Genomic DNA, 22,622 nt, shown 5'->3' on the forward strand with positions numbered 1-22,622 from the left:
AGGGTCTCACCCTGAAACGTCACCCATTCCTTCTCTCCAGAGATGCTGCCTGTCCCGCTGAGTTACTCCAGCATTTTGTGTCGATCTACGGTGTAAACTAGCATCTGAAGTTCCTTCCTACATGTATTTTATTAACATTTCAGAACAAGCTTTACCAAATGTATCATTCAAAGGAGACAACAGCTCTGTAATTCCAACGGGTTATTCTAGGAGACAAGTGCACAAAACCAAACTCACATTCACATTTTTTTTACAGTGTCATTGATCCTTTTCCAGATTATATAGATCAGGTCACTTGGTGTGAGTGTCCTTTTACCAGAGGCAATTCAATGGTCCTGATTCTGAAACGCTGAAGAAGCCACGGAAGCACTTACCTAAGGTATCGCTCACTAGACCCTACTGGGTCTAAGGAGAAACAAAAATAACTGGAAGAATATTCCCTGTAAAACTTGTGTCTGAAATTGTGCTTGGTATTTACCCTTGTTCATGTACTCCAGATAATGTAAAGGAATTAAAGTACCATCTACAGCGAGGTGTGTATACACACACACCTATACCAAATTCCATTGGAGCCTATCTTAGTAAAGTCTAATATCAGTGTAAGTAAAACTAGTACGTGAAGCTTAATATCTGTGCACACATAATCGGTGTTGTTGCCTGGCTCAATGCAGAGCAGGCAGATCAAGGCATCATTTAGCCGACAACACTAATCTAACCCTGGCGCTGATTCTTTGAGCCCAATACTCTGGCTTATATAACCTAGCATGACTTAACACACATTAAAACACCAATAAAATCAATGTCTATTGAAGTTGGTATATGATTAGTCACTGTAAGTAAGCATGCAGGTACAGCAGGCAGTGAAGAAAGCCAATGGAATGTTGGCCTTCATAACAAAAGGAGTTGAGTATAGGAGCAAAGAGGTCCTTCTGCAGTTGTACAGGGCCCTAGTGAGACCGCACCTGGAGTACTGTGTGCAGTTTTGGTCTCCAAATTTGAGGAAGGATATTCTTGATATTGAGGGCGTGCAGCGTAGGTTTACTAGGTTAATTCCCGGAATGGCAGGACTGTCATATGTTGAAAGACTGGAGCGACTAGCCTTGTATACACTGGAATTTAGAAGGATGAGAGGAGATCTTATCGAAACGTATAAGATTATTAAAGGGGTTGGACACGTTAGAGGCAGGAAACATGTTCCCAATGTTGGGGGAGTCCAGAACAAGGGGCCACAGTTTAAGAATAAGGGGTAGGCCATTTAGAACTGAGATGAGGAAAAACTTTTTCAGTCAGAGAGTTGTGAATCTGTGGAATTCTCTGCCTCAGAAGGCAGTGGAGGCCAATTCTCTGAATGCATTCAAGAGAGAGCTATAGACAATAGACAATAGGCAATAGACAATAGGTGCAGGAGTAGGCCATTCAGCCCTTCGAGCCAGCACCGCCATTCAATGCGATCATGGCTGATCACTCTCAATCAGTACCCCGTTCCTGCCTTCTCCCCATACCTCCTCACTCCGCTATCCTTAAGAGCTCTATCCAGCTCTCTCTTGAAAGCATCCAACGAACTGGCCTCCACTGCCTTCTGAGGCAGAGAATTCCACACCTTCACCACTCTCTGACTGAAAAAGTTCTTCCTCATCTCCGTTCTAAATGGCCTACCCCTTATTCTTAAACTGTGGCCCCTTGTTCTGGACTCCCCCAACATTGGGAACATGTTTCCTGCCTCTAATGTGTCCAATCCCCTAATTATCTTATATGTTTCAATAAGATCCCCCCTCATCCTTCTAAATTCCAGTGTATACAAGCCCAATCGCTCCAGCCTTTCAACATACGACAGTCCCGCCATTCCGGGAATTAACCTAGTGAACCTACGCTGCACGCCCTCCATAGCAAGAATATCCTTCCTCAAATTTGGAGACCAAAACTGCACACAGTACTCCAGGTGCGGTCTCACCAGGGCCCGGTACAACTGTAGAAGGACCTCTTTGCTCCTATACTCAACTCCTCTTGTTACGAAGGCCAACATTCCATTGGCTTTCTTCACTGCCTGCTGTACCTGCATGCTTCCTTTCATTGACTGATGCACTAGGACACCCAGATCTAGATAGTGCTCTTAAAGATAGCGGAGTCAGGGGGTATGGGGAGAAGGCAGGAACGGGGTACTGATTGAGAATGATCAGCCATGATCACATTGAATGCTGGCTCGAAGGGCCGAATGGCCTACTCCTGCACCTATTGTCTATTGTCTATTTTTCTGGTGATTGGCACAAATCTGTTGTTTGGTTTCTATTGTTATTTTAACTTGCAAAAGCTGACACTAGGAAGTATGGCAAGAGCTGATGGATCATATGCTTTCTTCAGGCAATATTTCTGCATAAATCAGTTCTGACAGATATGGGTGCATTACAGGCTATTCCCAAGAATAAAATTTAACTGGGATAATGAGCAGAGGCCACACAGAACAGGGCAAACAGCTACAAAGAGGTCTAAGACAACGAGGGAGTTGTCAACTTTGATTGCCCCATTCCGCTGGGCTGCACAGCCCGACTACCAGAAATTAAAGAGTTGTGAATTTAGACTCTATCGAATATTTTCAGAGTTGAATTAGAGGTCTTTTTACCCTTCTCAACTGGAACTTAGGAAATTTAAGGCAAACTCTATAGTATTAGAGCAGGAGATAAAATAGTACATGTATAATCCATAAAAACTCACCATAGAACATTATAATTGTACATTCGAATCAATTTTCTCCTCAGCCAACACTTTAAAGTCAACAGAAGGCCTTAATTATTATCACCTGTGTCTCTAAAATAGTATTTTGATTCTGCAATCTGTCTTGCAGTGTTGTGCATCTTTATACAATTATATTTTGTAAGTTCATTCATTCAGATAAATTCAGTATTTGTGAACCTTTAACAAGATTTCTGTGATGTGGAAAGCTAGTGGAATTCAAATGCGCCTCGTTGTTCCAAAAATGGTAAATAACCAGAGTATTTTGTAAAATTGAAAGCAGAAGCTCTAAAGTTATGAAACCTTCAACAATTTTCTCCCTACAAAAACTTACTTTTTGGGAAGTTTCATTCTTTGTAAATCTTCCTCAGCTTTTGGTTTAATGAGAACAACATGACAACCAAAAGCCAGGAGGGTCCTGTAAAGACATTATAATAAACACCATAAATTCATCAACTCATCGCAAGATGATATAAATAATGTTTTTTCATATTAAATATTATTTAATACCTACTTTAAAGTTTCAAGGGACATTTGTAAATTATAGTTTCTCTCTTGTTCTGGTAGCTTATCAAAATTAACCAAACAAGGGTGCTGTCTCTTGTTGTCATCTCGTACCTGAATAGAAAACAAGGCAATCAGTAGTTAAAAAAGCAACAGAACATTAATTGCTCAAAGAGTGAACCCATTGGCATCTGATAGAGGTTGTTATTTTTGTATGCAAGATTTCTGGAAGTATGAGCTGAGAAACTTGCAGCAAAGGAATTAAAGGATCTGGGACAACGGGTAATGGGTAAAGTAATGGTTAAAGAGTACTTCATTAAGCAATCAGATTCTGATAATATAGTCCAACTACTAAGAAAACAATGTCGAGTCAGATACAGCATGAGGAATTACATAAGGAAAAGAATGAATAGGTGGGAGCTCATCTGTAACACTGCTCAAGAGTGATTACAGAATGTGCTATTTTATACCGTGTAACATACAAGCCATGAAGGCCAATTATTAATTTGTTTTCCTGGAAAGGCAAATTCTTTTTTAAAAATCCCGTTAAACTGAAGAAAATAATTCCTTATCTTTGAGAGATGTTTGCAAGTAAAATAGAGCTTTCAAAAAGCTGTTTATCATCAACTGTCTTTTTGTCTTTTATGTTATTTTTAGTGTGTTTTAAAAAGTTTGTGTTAATGTTCTCTGGTTTGTTTTATGTGGGGGGTGGAGGAGGGGGCCAGGTGAAACCTTTTTTCTATTACCTTGCCGAAGATGCAAAAATTTTTTCCGGATCGTATCTCCGGTCGCTCTGCGGCCTAACATCATGGAGCTGGCTGCCTTGCTTGAAATTAACTTTGAGCCCCACCGCAGGGCCGTGGGCTTACCATTGGAACCGCAAGGGAGCTGAGATCCCCCCCGATGCAGGAGCTTGATCGCCCCGACGCAGAGGGCCCGACCGTCGGCTACAGGAGTCAGGGAAGAGATTGAACTTTTTTTTGCCTTCCATCACAGTGAGGAATGTGGAGGAGTCACTGTGGTGGATGTTTATGTTAAAATGTATTTTGTGTGTCTTGTTGCTTTTTATTGGCAAATCAAATTCCTCGTATGTTGCAAAACATACTTGGCTAATAAAGTATGATTATGATCTTTGTCTGATGGGTGTTTTGTGACCTTCAATAAATTTAGTGATGTACCACTGAAATAAAGAGTTTTATTACAAAATAAACAGGAATCTTCACAGACTCACACTATTGATGTGAAGAATTTTGATGTAAACCCTACTTTCCAATCTCTCATCTCAGAACTTGATTATCTTCAGTTCTATTTAAAATCTACTTCTCTATTCAAAAGCTGCACATTTCTATATTATATTTTTTTAACACATTTCAGCTGGTCCATTCTCCTCATAAATTGGGTTGGATCAGGAAAGTGTTTATAGTATTTTCATTTGCTGTTTCGAAATTAAATATCCCTCTGCCAGTGATCTTTTTTTCTAATTGCATATACTTGCTACTGTTACAATAAGAGTATTACATTGCAGTGCCACTGTGACACATAAAATAAATAAAAGATGTTGTTTTATTGCAAAATAGACGACATTATAAAAATGGTTCAGCGTGATGCAACTAGAATCAGGCTGCAATTCTTACGTCACGTCAGTTCCTATTTAAAAGGCATTGTGTCATCTATAAATTATAAACTTTGTTATTAAGAGTCACCAAATTACTTTCCATGTCAATTATAAACAATATTCACAACGTCTTTTTAATGCGTCTGATTCATTATAAACGACATGATAAGCAAACCTCTATCCCATTTTACCAATTGAATCTTATTTTATATTTAAAATCATTATGGCCAAGTTTGAATAGCAGAAGCTGCAGACAGAATTACTATTGCACAGTAACACTTGATTAAAATAAAATCACTGTGGTGCAGCTGGTCTGTTACCTTGAGCATGGGTAATAATATGCCAATGATATTTAATATCTGGTTATTTTTAATATCACTTAAGGACTGATAAGCAATTCAATGCAATTTAATGCAACATGATAGGAGGTAGATTGTGTTGCTTTAATAGATTTGTCCCTCTAGTGCAACTAAAAGTTTGCTCCGTGGATTGGTCCTGACAAATTGAATTCATTTTTAAAGTTGTATTTTTAAGCTGAAGAGAAGAAATTAGCTTTGTTTGGACTTTTACCAGTTAGAAGTTAGACCAGCAACAAACTTTGGGACATAATGCACCAACCCATATATTATGGAATTGTGCAACACAGAAACAAATCCTTCAGCCAACTGAGTCAACGCAGAACATCAAGCATCCATTGATACAAATCTCCTTTTCTGCACCCCATATTCCCATCAACTCTCCAGATTCTGTTGTTCACAAAACCATGTGCAATTTACAGTGGTAATTAATCCACAAACCATTATGTCTGTTGGATGTGGGAGGAATCTGGAACACTTAGGGGGAACCTCTGTAGTCACTGGGAGAATGTGCAAAATCCAACAAACAGCACCGGCGATTAGAATTGAATTTAGTTAATTGGAGGTGAGAGGGAGCAGCTCTGCTGGTTGTACACTAAGCTTTATCATGTATCCCTTATCATGTATCCATAGACTGTAAATGGATCGATTGTAATCATGTATTGTCTTTCTGCTGACTGGCTAGCATGCAACAAAAAAGCTTTTCACTGTACCTCGGTACACGTGACAATAAACTAAACTATGCCAGAGTTTACGAACAGTTGAATTCTCCATCAGCTCTACCAGCTGCTGAGGATTTCCAGTATATTCATTTCAATTGACAATGTAAGAAACTTTTCCCAACTCCTTTCTCTGAGAATATTGTCAAAAATAAAACAAAGCTCGTCTGCTCAAAAGCCCATTTCTCTATATTTGTTCATTATATACTCCACTGACAGTGACTTGGACTTGGACTTATATGCAGAAAACTCATTGCATTGACCAATCGTGTGAAGCCCGTTTAACTGCGTAATGCACCAATCTAATTTTCAACCTGAGACGTCGCCTGTCCATTACCCCCAAAGATGCTGCCTGATCCGCTGAACTTCTCTAGCACTTTGCGTTTTGCTCAACTATATCATATTGTACTAGTAAACTTCTCCGTTTCTAGTGCTGGCCAGAAGTACATTTTTGGATATTGCATTTCCCCAACAAATGATAATAGATCTAAAACAAAAGTAACCATAAATACTGATATTATGGGGACGGTAAAGGCTATTTAAGATCATAACAACATAATAAATCAAAGTAGGAGTACAAGCCTTTTGAATTTGCTCTGCCATTCATCTATATACTAAAACTCTTGTCTGTTTGTTTGTTCCTGAACTTCAGCCAAAATGGTACACGATACTGCAACAATTTTAGGCCCACCTTACTCACCGTCATCTCTTTGGTGTTAATGGAAGAAGTTTCATTGAAATCGGTGTTATATTTTTAAAGTTATTCACATTTTAAAGTTTAAATCTATCTCCTAGGGAGGGAGGGGGGAGGGAAGTGGGGAGGGGGGAGGAGAGGGTGCTGCACCGATACAGGAGAGGTTTGGGCCCAATGGGTCCATTTGGTCTAGTTGAAATTATATCTGTTCTACATCAGTGGCATATTCCAGCACTTTCCCCTTATCCCTTGATTTCATTCATGTCCAGAAGGGAACCTTCTTTCAACCAGTTTTTGAATAAATGCAATAACCTAGTCTCCCTAGAACTTTATCAAAGTAGACTGAACTCTCGTCGGAGAGAGAAGGGTCTGCAGAAAGGTCTCGACCCAAAACGCCACCCATTCCTTCTCTCCAGATATGCTGCCTGTCCCGCTACTCCAGCATTTTGTGTCAACCTCCCTAGAACTTATCCCAGGAGGGAAATTGTCCTCCATTGTCCTCTGAAGTACAGAATTGCAAAATGCACCTCTCTCCGAATTAAAATATTTAGAAATTTCTCATTTCAGTTCTAAACAGCCTTGCCCTTTTTCTAAAACTATGCCCTGTAGCCCTGTATCATGTATCTATACCCTGAAAATGGCTCAATTGTAATCATGTATTGTCTTTCTGCTGACTGGACAGCACGCAACAAGAAGCTTTTCACTGTACCACATGACAATAAAATAAACTGAACTGAAAAATTCATTTTGTTTTGGTAAGATTCCACTCTTCTCCAACCTCTACAGAATACAGTCCCAGTCTAACTAATCATGTGGAATTTGCACGTTCCCCCTGTGACCGTGCAAAAAGACATGTGGGTTTGTAAGATAACAGGTCTCTGTTAACTGCCCTTAATATGGGGCGAGTCGATAAGAAATTGGAATAGTGTAGAACTAGTATGTGAAGATCGATGGCTGGCATGGGATTGGTGGGCTGAAGGGACTGCTTCCATGCTATTTCTAAACTAAACTAAATCCCTCATTTGAGAAACCTGGCTTCTTTGAAACCACTCTGTTGAATCTCTGCTGCATTCCGTCCATGATAAGTACATAATTTCTTCATAAGGAGATCAAAACTAGATATAATACTCCACGTATGTCCTCAGCAATTTACAGTCATACTAAAGGCAAAAAGCAATGAAGTGAATGATAAGTAAATCCTTTGTTAGTTGAGAAAGCAAGGCTGATCAGAGCATCAGAGAATTTTGTGGGCTTGAATTTAAGTTTATGCTTTCTGTAACATTCAGCTGAAAAGCACACCAAGATTTGTTTCAGCCAATCATCTGAAGAAAGGCACCTCATGCAATATATCACTGTATGTATTAAATTTTCAATTTTCACTTTTAGAGGTGAGAATGCCTATCTTTTAAACAAAATGACGTTATTTAATCGATTATCGATTATCGAAAAGATAGTAATGTCTTTTGAGCATTTAACTAACAAGATAAATATGGCATTCCAGAAAGCGTATCATGAAAATTATCTTTTCATTTGAGATCACCTAGACCTCATGCAATATTAAATTTAGATAATCATATGTTTTGAAGAACAAAATATACCTTCTAGTTATAAAATATTTCATACTGCTTTATAAAGGCATAATTAAAAAAAACATTTCTGACAATACTAGATTTTAAAATATCGCTAAACAGTATAAATCTGAAATACATTTGGTTATTTATTTGCACAATTATTTTTATGGATTCCATGTAAGCCATTATAGATATCTTGATGTATTGCAATCTGCACCTTTAGAAATAAAATTGTATTGTGACTATGTTTCACTGTAGGGTAAAAGTAGTAGGGCTTCTTTGCTGGACTTGAATCTTGCGATCCCAAAGTTGCAGGTGATCTTTGAGAGCAAAAAACACAACTATAAGTCTTTGCCCTCTTTGTCACCTGCAGTTAGATAACAAAGCTTCAAAAGCAGTCCCTTATAAATTTCATAATAATCATCCCACAATATCCAATTGTGATTAAAATAACCAGCGACTATCTATCATATCGGCGATTCTCGGCGATCGCTTCGCTCAACACCTGCGCTCGGTCCGCGTTGGCCAAACTGATCTCCTGGTGGCCGAGCACTTCAACTCCCCCTCCCATTCCCAGTCTGACCTTTCTGTCATGGGCCTCCTCCAGTGCCAGTGTGAGGCCCACCGGAAATTGGAGGAACAACACCTCATATTTCGCCTGGGTAGCTTGCAGCCCAGTGGTATGAACATCGACTTCTCCAACTTTAGATAGTTCCCCCGTCCCTCTCTTCCCCTCCCCCTTCCCAGATCTCCCTCTACCTTCCTGTCTCCACCTATATCCTTCCTTTGTCCCGCCCCCCTGACATCAGTCTGAAGAAGGGTCTCGACCAGAAACGTCACCCATTCCTTCTCTCTTGAGATGCTGCCTGACCTGCTGAGTTACTCCAGCATTTTGTGAATAAATACCTTCGATTTGTACCAGCATCTGCAGTTATTTTCTTATACATCATATATGTTGATATCATTTTGTTGGTAACTTTCCACATTGCATCATTTTATAATTTGCCATCACACTTTTCAGCTCTGCATTTTATTTTTCGTTAGATTCCAGCACTCTGGCCTCTAATGTAATATCTAATGGACAGAATTCTCTTTCAGGAGAATTCATGTATCAAGTTATCCCAGTTAGGTCATTTTATTACCTTCCCATATGTCCAGCCAAGCTCGATTTTGTTTGTTGCCCAAAGTTCATGAATGTTTTCGGCCAATTTGCTCTGGACTTTCTCAAGGTGTGAAGGTAAAACAATCTGAATAAAAGAAACAATTGCCTGCGGTGTTACTATAAAATACTAAGCATGAACCATCGCAACAATTTTCACTTGTAGAATTTTTATTTTAATTCAGAATCAGTCAAGATTTGGGGTATATGTATCCAAAAGAGATTAAAAAGTTCAGAAAACATCAGTGCAAAAAAAGGTTATTGGAAACGATTAAAGACCCGTGCTTCAAAAATATCTTCTCAACTTAAATTCTCATTACTTTCAAATAATATCTTAAGATCATGGAATTAGAGATTTAAATGTGATAGAAAATACAGAAGTTATAATTGAAACTACACTACCAGAAATTATCCACTTAGTTAAAAACTATAATAGATAGTTCAACATTATTTGTATTTGCTGAGTACCTTACAAGCCAATTCAAAAGATGGAAAAGTTTAACATAGTTCTATCCTGTTCGTATTGTTTTTGGTTGAATGACAATACAGTGGTTAGTTGTGCAGTGGTTTCTAGACAGATACACCATCAAATTCCAGCCATGAATTCAACATCCAGGGAAGTTAATGACGTAATTGAATAAATTTACCTACATTTAGAGAATGTAAAAACAGTAACCATAAAATTAGTGTACTGTTGTAAAAACCTGAGGTTCATGCATGTGCACCAAGGATGGCAATCTCTCATCCTTAGTGGGTTTGACGTACATCAGTAACTTAGGTTGGACAGTTAATTTTGTCATTGTCACTGAAGTTCACAACCCATATATGAATAAAATAAAACTGTCATATTTTTATCAGTTTATGTTTCAAAGTTGGATTTTTTCTAAGGAGGGGTATATTGGAGAAGATAACGATGAAGTCAGCAGGCCTGTCTTCTTTAAGACTTTCACTAGAATCTCACTTTGAATCTGTAGTGTTAGTATTTCTAAACAAAAAGAATCATGGTCATGAGAGTAACTTCAAAGTAATCAAAACTTATCAATAAACTACTGCTTGACACCAAAACCACATTGCTTTTAGTAAATCACTTTAATCATAGTACTCTATAATTGAGTCCTGTCCTATTTCAGATTCAACAATTGAGCACAATGAACTTAAATATAGTCAGTGCCCATTAAATAAATCAGATATCCTGAATGTGGCTCAAAGTATCCTTTCTGCACTTTCATTAGACGCGCAATGTAAATTAGGTCAAGTTATCCAACTGCATAACTTGAATAAAGGAGAATATTCACACCAAACAAGGAATTTTCTCACGACCACAAGCTACCACAAATAATCACTATTTGTATAATTTGCTAAAATACACAACATTGTAACAATTTATTCACCACCATATATTTCAGAAGGTTTAAGTACCTGGCTGGTATCTACTGGTTTGGGGATGAAGGAGGCTTGGGAAAGATGACATGGAGTCCCTATTAAATCTCGAACACCATCATAATCTCGCTTGTACTCTTTGATTGGTTCCAATCTCAGTTTTTCCTTTGGTAGTAGTGCCTCATAGCAGGGTGCATATCCAGGAGGAGGCAAAAACCTAAATTCTCCATGAGGACCACCAATCAAAAAACGTACTCTTAAAAGAAGAACAAAAAATGATTTAAATTACAAACTTAACCAGTCATATGCAATTTATATGCATCACTGTGCTCCCGCTGTTTCCAGGTTAGTAGAGTGTAATGTGAGTGTGTTGTGTGCTTGCTATTGGAGCTAATCCCATTTGCCCATGTGTTTGGCCCATATCCCTCTAAACCTTTTCTATCCATATATCTGGGTCAATGTCTGTTAAGCATTTTAATTGTACCTACCTCTGCAGATTCCTCAGGCAACTCATTCCATATACTCCCTAAATACTGTTCGAAAAGGTTTCCCCTCAGGTCCCTTGTATATCTTACTCCTCTTACCTTGAATTGCTGCCTTCTAGTTTTAGACTTCCCTACCTTGTAAAAGGTCTCTGACCATTCATCTTATCTCCTTCATGATTTTATTTACCTTGAAGGTCATCCTTCAATCTCCTATGCTCCAGTGTAAAATGTCCCAGCCTGTCCAGTCTCTTCTTTTAACTCAAGCCCATCAGTCCCAATAACATTCTCATTAATCTTTTTGTGCAGTTTAAAGGTACAGCATGGAAACAGGTCCTTTGACAAGTCCACACTTGCATCAGTCACCCATTCGCACTAGTTCTATGTTATCTCACTTTCTCATCCACACTCTGCACACTAGGGTGAATATACAGCAGCCAATTATCTTACAACCCGCGCATCTTTGGGATGTGAGAGGAATCTGGAGCACCCGGAAAAAGCCCATGCGGTCACAAGGAGAACGTGCAAACTCCACGCAGACAGCATTGGACCTGGGTTTCTGGTGCTGTGCGGCAGCACCTCTACCAGCTGTGCAATTATGCAGCCCAGTGTTTGCCCACTTTCTAGCTTAATGATATCTTCCTGTAGCTGGGCGAGTCCCACCAATGAGTTGTACAGTTGCAAAGTGTCTTGCCAACCTATGTACTTCAATACTACCTTCCTTTAAAAAAGTATAATTTAATTGGCATCCACTACATCCTCAGGCAGCACACCAAAATACCAACTGCTCCTCACACAATAAAAATGTTAAAACTCTACCACACTCTATACCTGAATGTTTTTCCAATCATACCAAAGCCGCACACCCCGCATCCCAACCACCCCACTCCCTGACCCAACATCCCCCTCCCCCCAGCCAATTGGATCCCAGCAGAACAGAGAGGCCACTGATAATGCACACTGCCCTGAGGAACACCGAGAGAAACATTTGTAAGTTAGGCATATAAATGATTCTTGAATATACTTGCAATAGTGCTACATGAAAAAATCAAGCTACGCTGCACAAGCTCCAATTCTCTGCACGAGGCCCAATTCTATAACATGACAGTTGGTCTGCAAATTATAGAAAATGTGGACTTTGAAACCGATATTTGATGGGGCTGTTATGGCATAATTAATCTACTTAGAACTAATTCACTTTATATTCCCCAGTTTCAAAAGACTGGCTGGTGACCAATTCTAAAATATGGTAATATCAGAACCAAAATTAAGTATCATGGCACTAATGGCGTGATAAACTTACTTGGCACCCGCAGAAAAGCTGACCACTGGGAAGAACAACCCATCGGTATTGAAGCTCTCAAACATTCCTTGTACTGGCTGTCCATTAATGCGGAAGGAAATACTTGGAATACCTAAATCCAGGCAACAACTAACTACATCATCGCCATTCAGGAAATGTTGATTAGGTGATGACACAGCCCTTGCTACTCGGCCTACAATGCAAGAAAATAAACAATGTGATTATCAAACTATTGATAATGGAGTATCAATGCAATAATCAAAACATCTGTGTACCATGAACATGTAATTTCCTCGGTAATTGAGCTGAAAACAACGGATTACGGAAAACCAAGTGCAGGCTTTTATTATTTATATTTATAGTTCATAGAACAGTAGTTTCTTGATTAGTACGGGTGCCAGATGTTATGGGGAGAAGGCAGGAGAATGAGGTTAGGAGGAGAGATAAGTCAGCCATGATTGAATAGCCTAATTCTACTATCACTTACGATTTTATGATAAGTAACATTAGTAAATTTGCAGATGACACAAAGCTGGGTTCAGTGTGAACTGTGAAGAGGATGCCATGAGGATGCAGGGTGATTTGGACAGGTTGGGTGAGTGGGCAGATGCATGGCTGATGCAGTATGATGTGGATAATTGTGAGGTTATCCACTTTGGTGGCAAGAACGGAAGGCAGGTTATTATCTGAATGGTGTCAGGTTAGGAAAAGTGGTAGTACAATGAGACCTGGGTGTCCTTGTACATCAGTCACTGAAAGTAAGCATGCAGGTACAACAGGCAGTGAAGAAAGCTAATGGCATATTGGCTTTCATAACACGAGGAATTGAGTATAAGAGTAAAGAGTTCCTTTTACAGTTGCACAGGGCTCTGGTGAGACCACACCTGGAGTATTGTGTGCAGTTTTGGTCTCCTAATTTGAGGAAGGATATTCTTGCTATTGAGGTAGTGCAGCGTAGGTTCACAAAGTTTATTCCCGGGCTGGCGAGACTGGGCGTGTATTCACTGGAATTTAGAAGGATGAGAGGGGATCTTATAGAAACATATAAAATTATTAAGGGATTGGACACGCTAGATGCAGGAAACACGTTCCCGATGTTGGGGGAGTCCAGAACCAGGGGCCACAGTTTAAGAATAAGGGGTAGGTCATTTAGAACTGAGATGAGGAACTTTTTCACACAGAGAATTGTGAATTTGTGGAATTCTCTGCCTCAGAAGGAAGTGGAGGTCGATTCACTGGATGCATTCAAAAGAGAGTTAGATAGAGCTCTTAGGGCTAGCGGAATCAAGGGGTATGGGGAGAAGGCAGGAACGGGGTACTGATTGTGGATGATCAGCCATTATCACATTGATTAGCTGTGCTGGCTCGAAGGGCCGAATAGCCTATCCTGCACCTATTGTCTATGTATCTATGTATCTATGTATCTTATGAACAGTACAGTATAGGAACAGCCCTTTGACTCACCAGTTATGCGCCGACTATGATGCCATCTAAACTAATGGCATCTGCCTGTACATGGTCTATATCCCTGTACTCCCCGCCAGTTCATGTGCCTGTCTAAATGCCTCCTCAGCTCTGCTATCATATCTACTTCTACCATTTCCCCAGACAACGCATTCCAGGCACCTACCACTCTGTTGAAAAAAATGACCTTGCAAATCTCCTTTAAACTTTCTTGCTGTCACTGAGAAACTATGCCCCCTAGTATTTGATATTTGCAGCTGGAAAAAATAGACCAAATACCCTATCTATGCCTCTCATAATTTTACATACAGGTATTTCTATCAGGTTAATCTTCAGCCTCCAACACTCTAGGGAAAACATCCAAGTTTGTCCAACCAGAAACAGCTAACGCACTCCAAACCAGAAACACAAACAGGTATTTCCCTGATAAACTTAGTCCAACTCTATCCCCAGTTAACCCAAACAGCTTTAGAACTCATGTGGATTGCCTCAACTGAATATGGGAACAATGTGTTTAAAAAGAACTGCTTTACTATATACTGATCTTTATAATGTATTTCTACATATTAGATTGGAGGCATATTTGGGGATCACAGAATAAATGCTTCATAATAGCTACTCAGGTACAAATGTGCATGATGTCTTCTGACTAAACACCCAAAGAACATTTATAGCATGGCAATTCTTCCCATGAGTGCTGCTGCTTCGTTTGTGATGGCAACTCCCGTGCACTAAATGATACCCCAGACAAGGTCAACCATTTCCACCACTACCATTCACTTACTGTGTGTGTAGGTGAACTATTGTATATGTAATTAAAAGCAATGACTGAGCGGACACCAGATTAAGGTTACCAGCCCATAGCAGGAAACCATAAAGGGATAAAAGATGGAAACTAACATGACACTTTCTGATGTGCACTGCCCAAATGCACAGAAAAATGTACAGTCTATGTTAATTGGCCTACTTCAAAATCCATTGGATAACATCAAAGTTTCAGACCTGCTAGTTTGCCATGGTCAAATACAAATCTATATACTAAAACTCTCATTTGTTTGTTTGTTTGTTCCTGAGCTACAGCCAAAACAGTACACGGTAGTGCAATAATTTTAGGCCCACCTTACTCACCGTCGCCCCTTTGGTGATAATCGAAGTTTCATTGAAATTGGTGTTATATTTTTAAAGTTATTCACATTTTAAAGTTTAAATCTATCTCCTAGGGAGGGAGGGGGGGGGGGGGGGGGGAGGGAGGATAAGGGGGGTTGAGGGGGATGGAGTGGGGGGGCTGGGAATGGGGAGAGAAAGAGGGGGAGTGGGGGGGAGGAGGGAGGGGGGGAGAATAAGGGAGGTTGAGGGGATGGAGAGAGGGGGAGGGGAAGGGGAGAGGGTGAGGGGAGGGAGGGGGAGTGGGAGGGAGGGGAGTGTTACTGAACCACTCATCTGCTCACAAAGATGTTAAAGTAAATTGCATTATTATAACTATTGAAAATAAATTTAATCATCTGCCGTTATCTTTATGTTTAAAGGATGCAAAACCTTCATGTGCTTTAAGTTCAAAGATATTCCACTGAATGATTCTCCCAGGAGATTCTGCCATCATGTCTCCTCTGCCCATTTGCTTCTTGTGCTGAATAAAGACCTTTTACATCTGTAGCTCTGACCTAGATGTGGCTCATTCGAAGGATCAAAAATTATAACTCCCCACGACAGTAGGTCATGCGGAATTCTGAAAGTGGCAAAATTTCGAGGATATTGTTTCCCGATTTAATTCTCCCAGGCAGAATTAAATTTGTCACTCCTCTGACGCAGGAATTCAGGGCCCAATTAATTTTATTGCATAGTACTCCTACAGTCAAAGAACTTAGAAAACACAACTTAGACTTGATGGATACCAAGACATTCATGGTTATAAAAAAAAGTCATAATGTACTGATCCCAAATTATTAATTAATGATTAGTTTTACCAATATGCAAAATAGAAAGGAATTCCTTAAAAATATAATTACTATTTAGCTGAGGTATTTTTGTGCAGTTACTAACCTGACCACAAATGAAGTCCATCAAATCCATACGAATAAAGATCATCACCCACACCATTTCCTCCCCATCCCTCTCCACCTCCGGGATAGGGAGCGTAACCCTTTGCGGATGCCCAACCAACACGCAAGTGAATAGGATTTGCAGTCAAAAAGGGATTGACCTGATCAACAGTCAGTTCATAATACCATTTCTTGTACTGTGCTGACCCTTCACTAGTTCCCAGAAATATGCTGGGCCTGATGCTGCAAAACAAAGAATGAACAGTTTGAAATGGTAATCAAGTATTACATTTAGATCAGGAAATTTTATGAACTAATATATAACATGTCCAGTTAAATTACAATTCTAACCTTCTGTCCACAATTTTAGTTAAGGCATGTTTTAAAAGATCAGCATGTATATTCATTTATTTTTGAATTATCATGGGAACAACTTTAAACTAAGTATGTCCAGATGGGATAGGATGGGCAGATGGTTGATATTTAGTTATTTTGCCAACTGAGAGTTCTACTGTGTCCTGCAAATTCGTATAACCTAGAAATTTCACCTTGCATTCCTCCTTGACACTGATGGATAACTGCAGAAGAAAGGAAATCTGTCCATAGTGCAACTGTGTTAATATCGATCTCATTTACACCTTTGCCTGAGTCAGTTCTGGCTAACCATTGTATAATTTTTATTTAATAAATGGTGTGCTTCATTTTAAGTAAAATTAAACCAAGTGGACCCGTTGGGCCCAAACCTCTCCCGCATTGGTGCAGCACCCTCTCCTCCCCCTCTCCCTTCCCCCCACTCCCCCTCCCTCCCCTCACCCTCCCCCCTTCCCCCCACTCCATCCCCCTCAACCTCCCTTATCCTCCCCCCCACTCCCCCTCTTTCTCTCCCCCTTCCCTGCCCCCCCACTCCATCCCCCTCAACCCCCCTTATCCTCCCCCCCTCCCCCTCCCTCCCTAGGAGATAGATAATAAACTTTAAAATGTGAATAACTTAAAAAATATAACACAGATTTCAATGAAACTTCTTCCATTACCACCAAAGGGATGACAGTGAGTAAGGTGGGCCTAAAATTGTTGCGCTATTGTGTACCATTTTGGCTGTAGTTCAGGAACAAACAAACGAGTTTTAGTATATAGATGATAAGTCAGAGCAAATTATTGGGATTTTTCTTCTTCGACCAAAGCACTGAAAGGAATTTAGACTTACTGCAGAAAAATACTATGTCAAATCCAGCAATGCAGTGGCAGGGTCAGAATGGTATTTGAACAGATGATAGAAATATGATTCATTAATCATAAGGATTCATTAATCCTTACCAAAGCCAAATTCCCTAGCCATGGGGGAGAGAGATTGTTTATGCAGAGAGCATCCATTTACCACTGGTGCATATCGTGGAGTGAAAGCAACATAATGAGATAGAGAAGTTTGCAATATTTAATAGTTATATTTAATATTTAATAACATATAAAACAAGTAAAAGATGATATACATCAGTTCCTTTGTTAAATTAGTATAATCTACATTACCTTGTTACATTGTTAACCATGCGAGTTTGCAGAAGTAAATCATGACGGGGTAGCAGATTGTCACATATCAGGTTCTGATTAACTCGTATAGCAACACCATTGCATACACAGAGAGAGCATAGCAGGTCCAGCACCTAAACAGAGCAACAGATAACATGATCTGAACAGTATAAAATAGAGTGTGGAAGAATTACAATGCAAATATTTACCACAGTTTTGTATATAATTCCATGCATGCATCAGAAAGTCAGCTGGCAGGATGCAAGTTTAACACTCAAAAAATACTTGGTTTTTTCTTCTGTTGTGAGTGTTGGAACACATCAATGAGCATCCATTGATTTGACCCACCTTCCCCTCAGAAATCCAGGAGTTAATTTTCATTTCAATGAGAAGCAACCATGTGGGTTACATCACGAGCAAATAGGGGAGAAAAACGTATTTCCAGCTCATGGTCCCAGCAAAAAAGAGTAATTTTGTATAGTTAAATCATCTTTGATAAAGAGTCTTATTGTTTTCAATTGTCTCAAAATCTAAGCTCTTTCCACCACAATCCCATTGTGACTTTGGCAAGGCGGATGCCAGGACAGTCAGAAATTCGGTTATGACTTAAAATAATTAATTAATGGGTGCAATCTCGGAAACCAAGACTGGGCAGACAAAAAATGCTGGAATAACTCAGCGGGTTAGGCAGCATCTCTGAAGAGAAGTAATGGGTGATGTTTCGGGTTGAGACCCTTCTTCAGACTGATGTCAGGGGAGGGGGCGGGACAAAGATAGGATGTAGAAGGAGACAGGAAGACTAGTGGGAGAACTGGAAAGGGGGATTGGAAAGAGTGGGACAGAGGAACTATCTGAAGTCAGAGAAGTCAATGTTCATACCGCTGGGGTGTAAACTGCCCAAGTGAAATATGAGATGCCGTTCCTCCAATTTGCACTGGGCCTCACTATGACAATGGAGGAGGCCCATGACAGAAAGGTCAGACTGGGAGTGGGAGGGGGAGTTGAAATGCTGAGCCACCGGGGGATCAGGTTGGTTAAGGTGGACTGAGCGGAGGTGTTGAGCGAAACGATCGCCGAGCCTGCGGTTGGCCTCGCCGATGTAGAGAAGTTGACGTTTGGAATAGCGGATACAATAGATGAGGTTGCAGGATTCAGGATTCAGGATATCTTTATTTGTCATCCAAAAAACAAGTTTTTTGGATGAAATTTAGTCACCCACAGTCCAACAATAAAAGCAGTAAAATAAGCAAATTACACAACCCCAACCAACACAAAAAAAAGAAACATCCATCACAGTGAGTCTCCTCCAGTCCCCTCCTCACTGTGATGGAAGGCCAGAATGTCTTTTCTCTTCCCCGCCGTCTTCTCTCGCGGTCAGGCTGGTGTCGTTGCCACGTTCCAGGCCGCGCCGGACGGTGAAAGGTCCGCAGCTGGCCGACCCGAGCCCCGTGATCCGTTGCGGGCGAGCACGCTGCCAATGCCGCTGCACGTCGGGGCGGTCATGGCTCCCGACATTGAAGCCCCCGCCGAGCAGAGAAAAATCCCGTGGCCTATTTCAGGCCGCGCCGGACGGTGAAATGTCCGCGGCGGGCCGACCCAAGCCCCGCGATCCGGGGCGGGCGAACACGCTGCCACTTCCGGAGCTCCCGATGTCGGCATCCACACGGCCCGAGCCTAAGGCGAGTCGCAGCCACTCCCGTAGCCTCCGAGGACGGCCGGCTCCGCTGATGGTGAGTCTGGTCGGCTCCGCTGATGGTGAGTCCGGTCCGCAGGCTCTGTGAACCGGAGCCCTGGAGGCCGCCAGCTCCAGCAGTTGGGTCGATGGTAGGCCGCAGCAGGAACGGAGACACGACCCAGAAAACAAAGGTCGGGTCTTCGTTCGGAAGGGACAAATTTACAATTTTACAGTTCCCACCCCCCCCCCCCCCCCACATACACACATATAGTACACAACCACAAAAACACGACATCACACCTACAATTAAGACCAAAAAAACCACCAAAAACACAAAGACAAACGGACCGCAGGTAAGCCGCAGCTGCTAGGGCAGTGCCGCCATTTGGTGCAGGTAAACCTCTGCCTCACCTGGAAAGACTGCTTGGGTCCTTAGATGGAGTCGAGGGGGGAGGTAAAGGGACAAGTGTTGCATCTCCTGCGGTTGCATGGAAAAGTACCTGGGGAGGGGGTGGTTTGGGTGGGAAGGGACGAGTGGACCAGGGAGTTATGGAGGGAATGGTCTCTGCGGGAAGCAGAAAGGGGTGGAGATGGGAAGATGTGGCCAGTAGTGGGATCCCGTTGGAGGTGGTGGAAATGTCGGAGGATAATTTGTTGTATGCGATGGCTGATGGGGTGGAAGGTGAGGACAAGGGGGACTCTATCCTTGTTACGAATGGGGAGAGGGGGAGCAAGAGCGGAGCTGCCGGATATAGAGGAGACCCTAGTGAGAGCCTCATCGATAATGGAAGCGGAGAACCCCCGTTTCCTAAAGAATGAGGACATCTCTGATGCCCTAGTATGAAACACCTCATCCTAGGTGCAGATGCGGCATAGACAGAGGAATTGGGAATAGGGGATAGAGAATTTACAGGAAACAGGTTGAGGAAAAGTGTAGTCAAAATAGCTATGGGAGTCAGTAGGTTTGTAGTAGATGTCGGTCACTAGTCTGCCTCCTGCGATGGAGATGGTGAGATCTAGAAATGGTAGGGAAATGTCGGAGATGGTCCAAGTATATTTAAGAGCAGGATGGAAATTAGTGGTAAAATTGATAAAGTCAGTGAGTTTTGCATGGGTACAAGAGGTAGCACCAATGCAGTCGTCAATGTGGCAGAGGTAGAGTTCGGGGATGGGGTCAGTGTACGCTGGAACAGGGATTGTTCAACGTACCCTACAAAGAGCAGGCATAGCTGGGGCCCATGCGAGTGCCCATAGCTACACCTTGGATTTGGAGGAAGTGGGAGGAGTCAAAGGAGAAGTTGTTGTGGGTAAGAACCAGCTCTGCTAGGCGGAGGAGAGTATTGGTAGATGGAGATTGGCTGGTTCTGCGGTTGAGGAAGAAATGGAGGGCTTCAAGACCATCCCGGTGAGGGATGGAGGTGTTGAGTGACTGGACATCCATAGTAAAGATGAGGGAGTGGGGGCCTGGAAAACAGAAGTTATTGAGGAGACAGAGAGCATGTGAGGTGTCTTGACCTAGACTGGGCTCACATGTGTGGCCACATCTGTGGAGTCAGACACATCAGTCTATCCATACAACTCACCACAGTAACAGAAAACTGGTTGTTCGGTTGGATTCATTATTCACTAATATTAGGGAGCAAGCTTTTGGCAGAGGAAGCAAGCTCCACCCCACAAACTCTTCTCTCTCAATTTACTTCAATATCTTTAATTATTTAGAAAGCAATTTGCAAATTTCTACTGAAAATTCACATGGGAAATAGTTAGATTTGTGTGTAAAATACTTATTCTTTGTTAATTGACCTAACTTATACACACCTTGTGATTGCGTCCATGTTTATCCAGTAATGAAATAATAGATTTGATGTGGCATTCTTTAATCACATTTAGTGCTTCAGGACTTTCGATCAAGATGCAGTGTAGTACTTCCAGGATACCTATATTAAAGTGTTGATTTGAAAGTGTATAAAATAATCAGATACAAAACGTGAAATAACTCAGGTGTAATTTATAAAATTACATTAATTATTTTTTATTCATTGGGTTTTGCTGTCTGGGTAGAAATCAAGCAAAGTATAATGCTTTGTCATGCATTTACAAATATCCAAACGAACAATCAGCTGAAGCAGACAAGATTTTCATTACAATATCCTATCCTTAAGAGGGTATCTCCAAAACCACAACATTAATCAAGACCTGGGATGAGAGCTTTAACTTTTTAATGAGGTGAGTGAGTTTCTGACATATGAGAAAAGTAAATCATGCACTCTTAAGAACCAATGGTATCTGCAAGACTCCAACCAAATTCATCTTGGATATTAAAAAATGTTTCCGAACTACTATGCAATATGTGGAATACATTAATAACCATTCATTTACTCTAAGTTATTTGGATATTAAATCATTTTAGGGTACAATGTTCAACATATTGGAGACTTTAATTTTTTTTAAATTGAACTGTGCAGATGTGTAGACAGATAGTTTTTCATATTACCCGGAAAGACTGAAACCTCACTCCAGTCAGAACTGCAGCCCATTTACCGGGCTCTCACAGCAGTATCATATGTGCATGAGGATCAAGGCAAACAGATCAACTTTCCATAACATTAGGGTAGAGAGGAATGTGAGATGAAATATGAACCGAGAAATGGGAACTGGGAAGGAGATACAGACTGCAAAATAGTGATGAGATGGAGATTATGGAATGGAAGCTGTGTGTAAATGGGGTGCAAGGAATGAGGTCTCAGGGAGTGAAAGAAAGTCTTCAGTATCTGATCTTTACTGGGGAAAAGATGGTAAATAAATTCATCATGTCATAAAGCTGTTTAGCATGGAAACAGGTCATACTTGTCCATGCCAAGCAAGTTGACCAAACAAGCTGGTCCCATTTGCCTGTGCCTAGCCCATATCCCTCCCAACCTTTCCTATCCATATATCTATGCAAGTGTCTTTTAAATGTTGTAACTGTACCCGCCTCCACCATTTCTGCTGGCAATTTGTTCTATGTACACACATTTGCTATGTGAAAAAGTTACCTCTGAGGTCTCTGAAATCTTTCCCCTCTCACCTTAAATCTATACTCTCTAGTGATACCCTACCTTGGGGAAAAGACTGATCATTCACCTTACAAATGGACTTACAAAGTAAATGTTCGGGCCCTGGCGAGTGTTGTAGAACAAAGAGGTCTAGCGGTGGTGATACTTTGTTACATGAAGAGCAGCACATATGGACAAGGTGATGAAGAAGGCAATTAGCATGCTTGCCCTTCCTCAGTCAGGTACTGAGTGTAGGAGTTGACATGTCACGCTACAACTAAACAAGATGATGGTAAGGGCACATTTGGAGTATTGTGTACAGTTCCAGTGGTCCTGCTGTTGGAATAATGTCATTAAACTGAAAAGAGTCGAAAA

At 41.0% G+C, this 22,622-nt stretch overlaps 1 protein-coding gene across 1 annotated transcript in view; it reads right to left on the reverse strand.

The window, feature by feature from the left end:
* Positions 1 to 22,622, reverse strand: part of LOC144597735 (ryanodine receptor 3-like) — a 308,708-nt gene that overhangs the window by 234,733 nt on the left and 51,353 nt on the right. Inside the window, exons 18-25 of the mRNA XM_078407262.1 lie at positions 21,031 to 21,149; positions 17,538 to 17,671; positions 16,015 to 16,256; positions 12,511 to 12,703; positions 10,765 to 10,981; positions 9,329 to 9,433; positions 3,242 to 3,345; positions 3,062 to 3,145 (exon numbers count right to left, since the gene is read on the reverse strand). Of these exons, the coding sequence (XP_078263388.1) occupies positions 3,062 to 3,145; positions 3,242 to 3,345; positions 9,329 to 9,433; positions 10,765 to 10,981; positions 12,511 to 12,703; positions 16,015 to 16,256; positions 17,538 to 17,671; positions 21,031 to 21,149 (1,198 nt within the window). The remainder of the gene's footprint in view (positions 1 to 3,061; positions 3,146 to 3,241; positions 3,346 to 9,328; positions 9,434 to 10,764; positions 10,982 to 12,510; positions 12,704 to 16,014; positions 16,257 to 17,537; positions 17,672 to 21,030; positions 21,150 to 22,622) is intronic.

Source organism: Rhinoraja longicauda, chromosome 10, assembly GCF_053455715.1.
Source record: "Rhinoraja longicauda isolate Sanriku21f chromosome 10, sRhiLon1.1, whole genome shotgun sequence".
Lineage (NCBI taxonomy): Eukaryota > Metazoa > Chordata > Chondrichthyes > Rajiformes > Arhynchobatidae > Rhinoraja > Rhinoraja longicauda.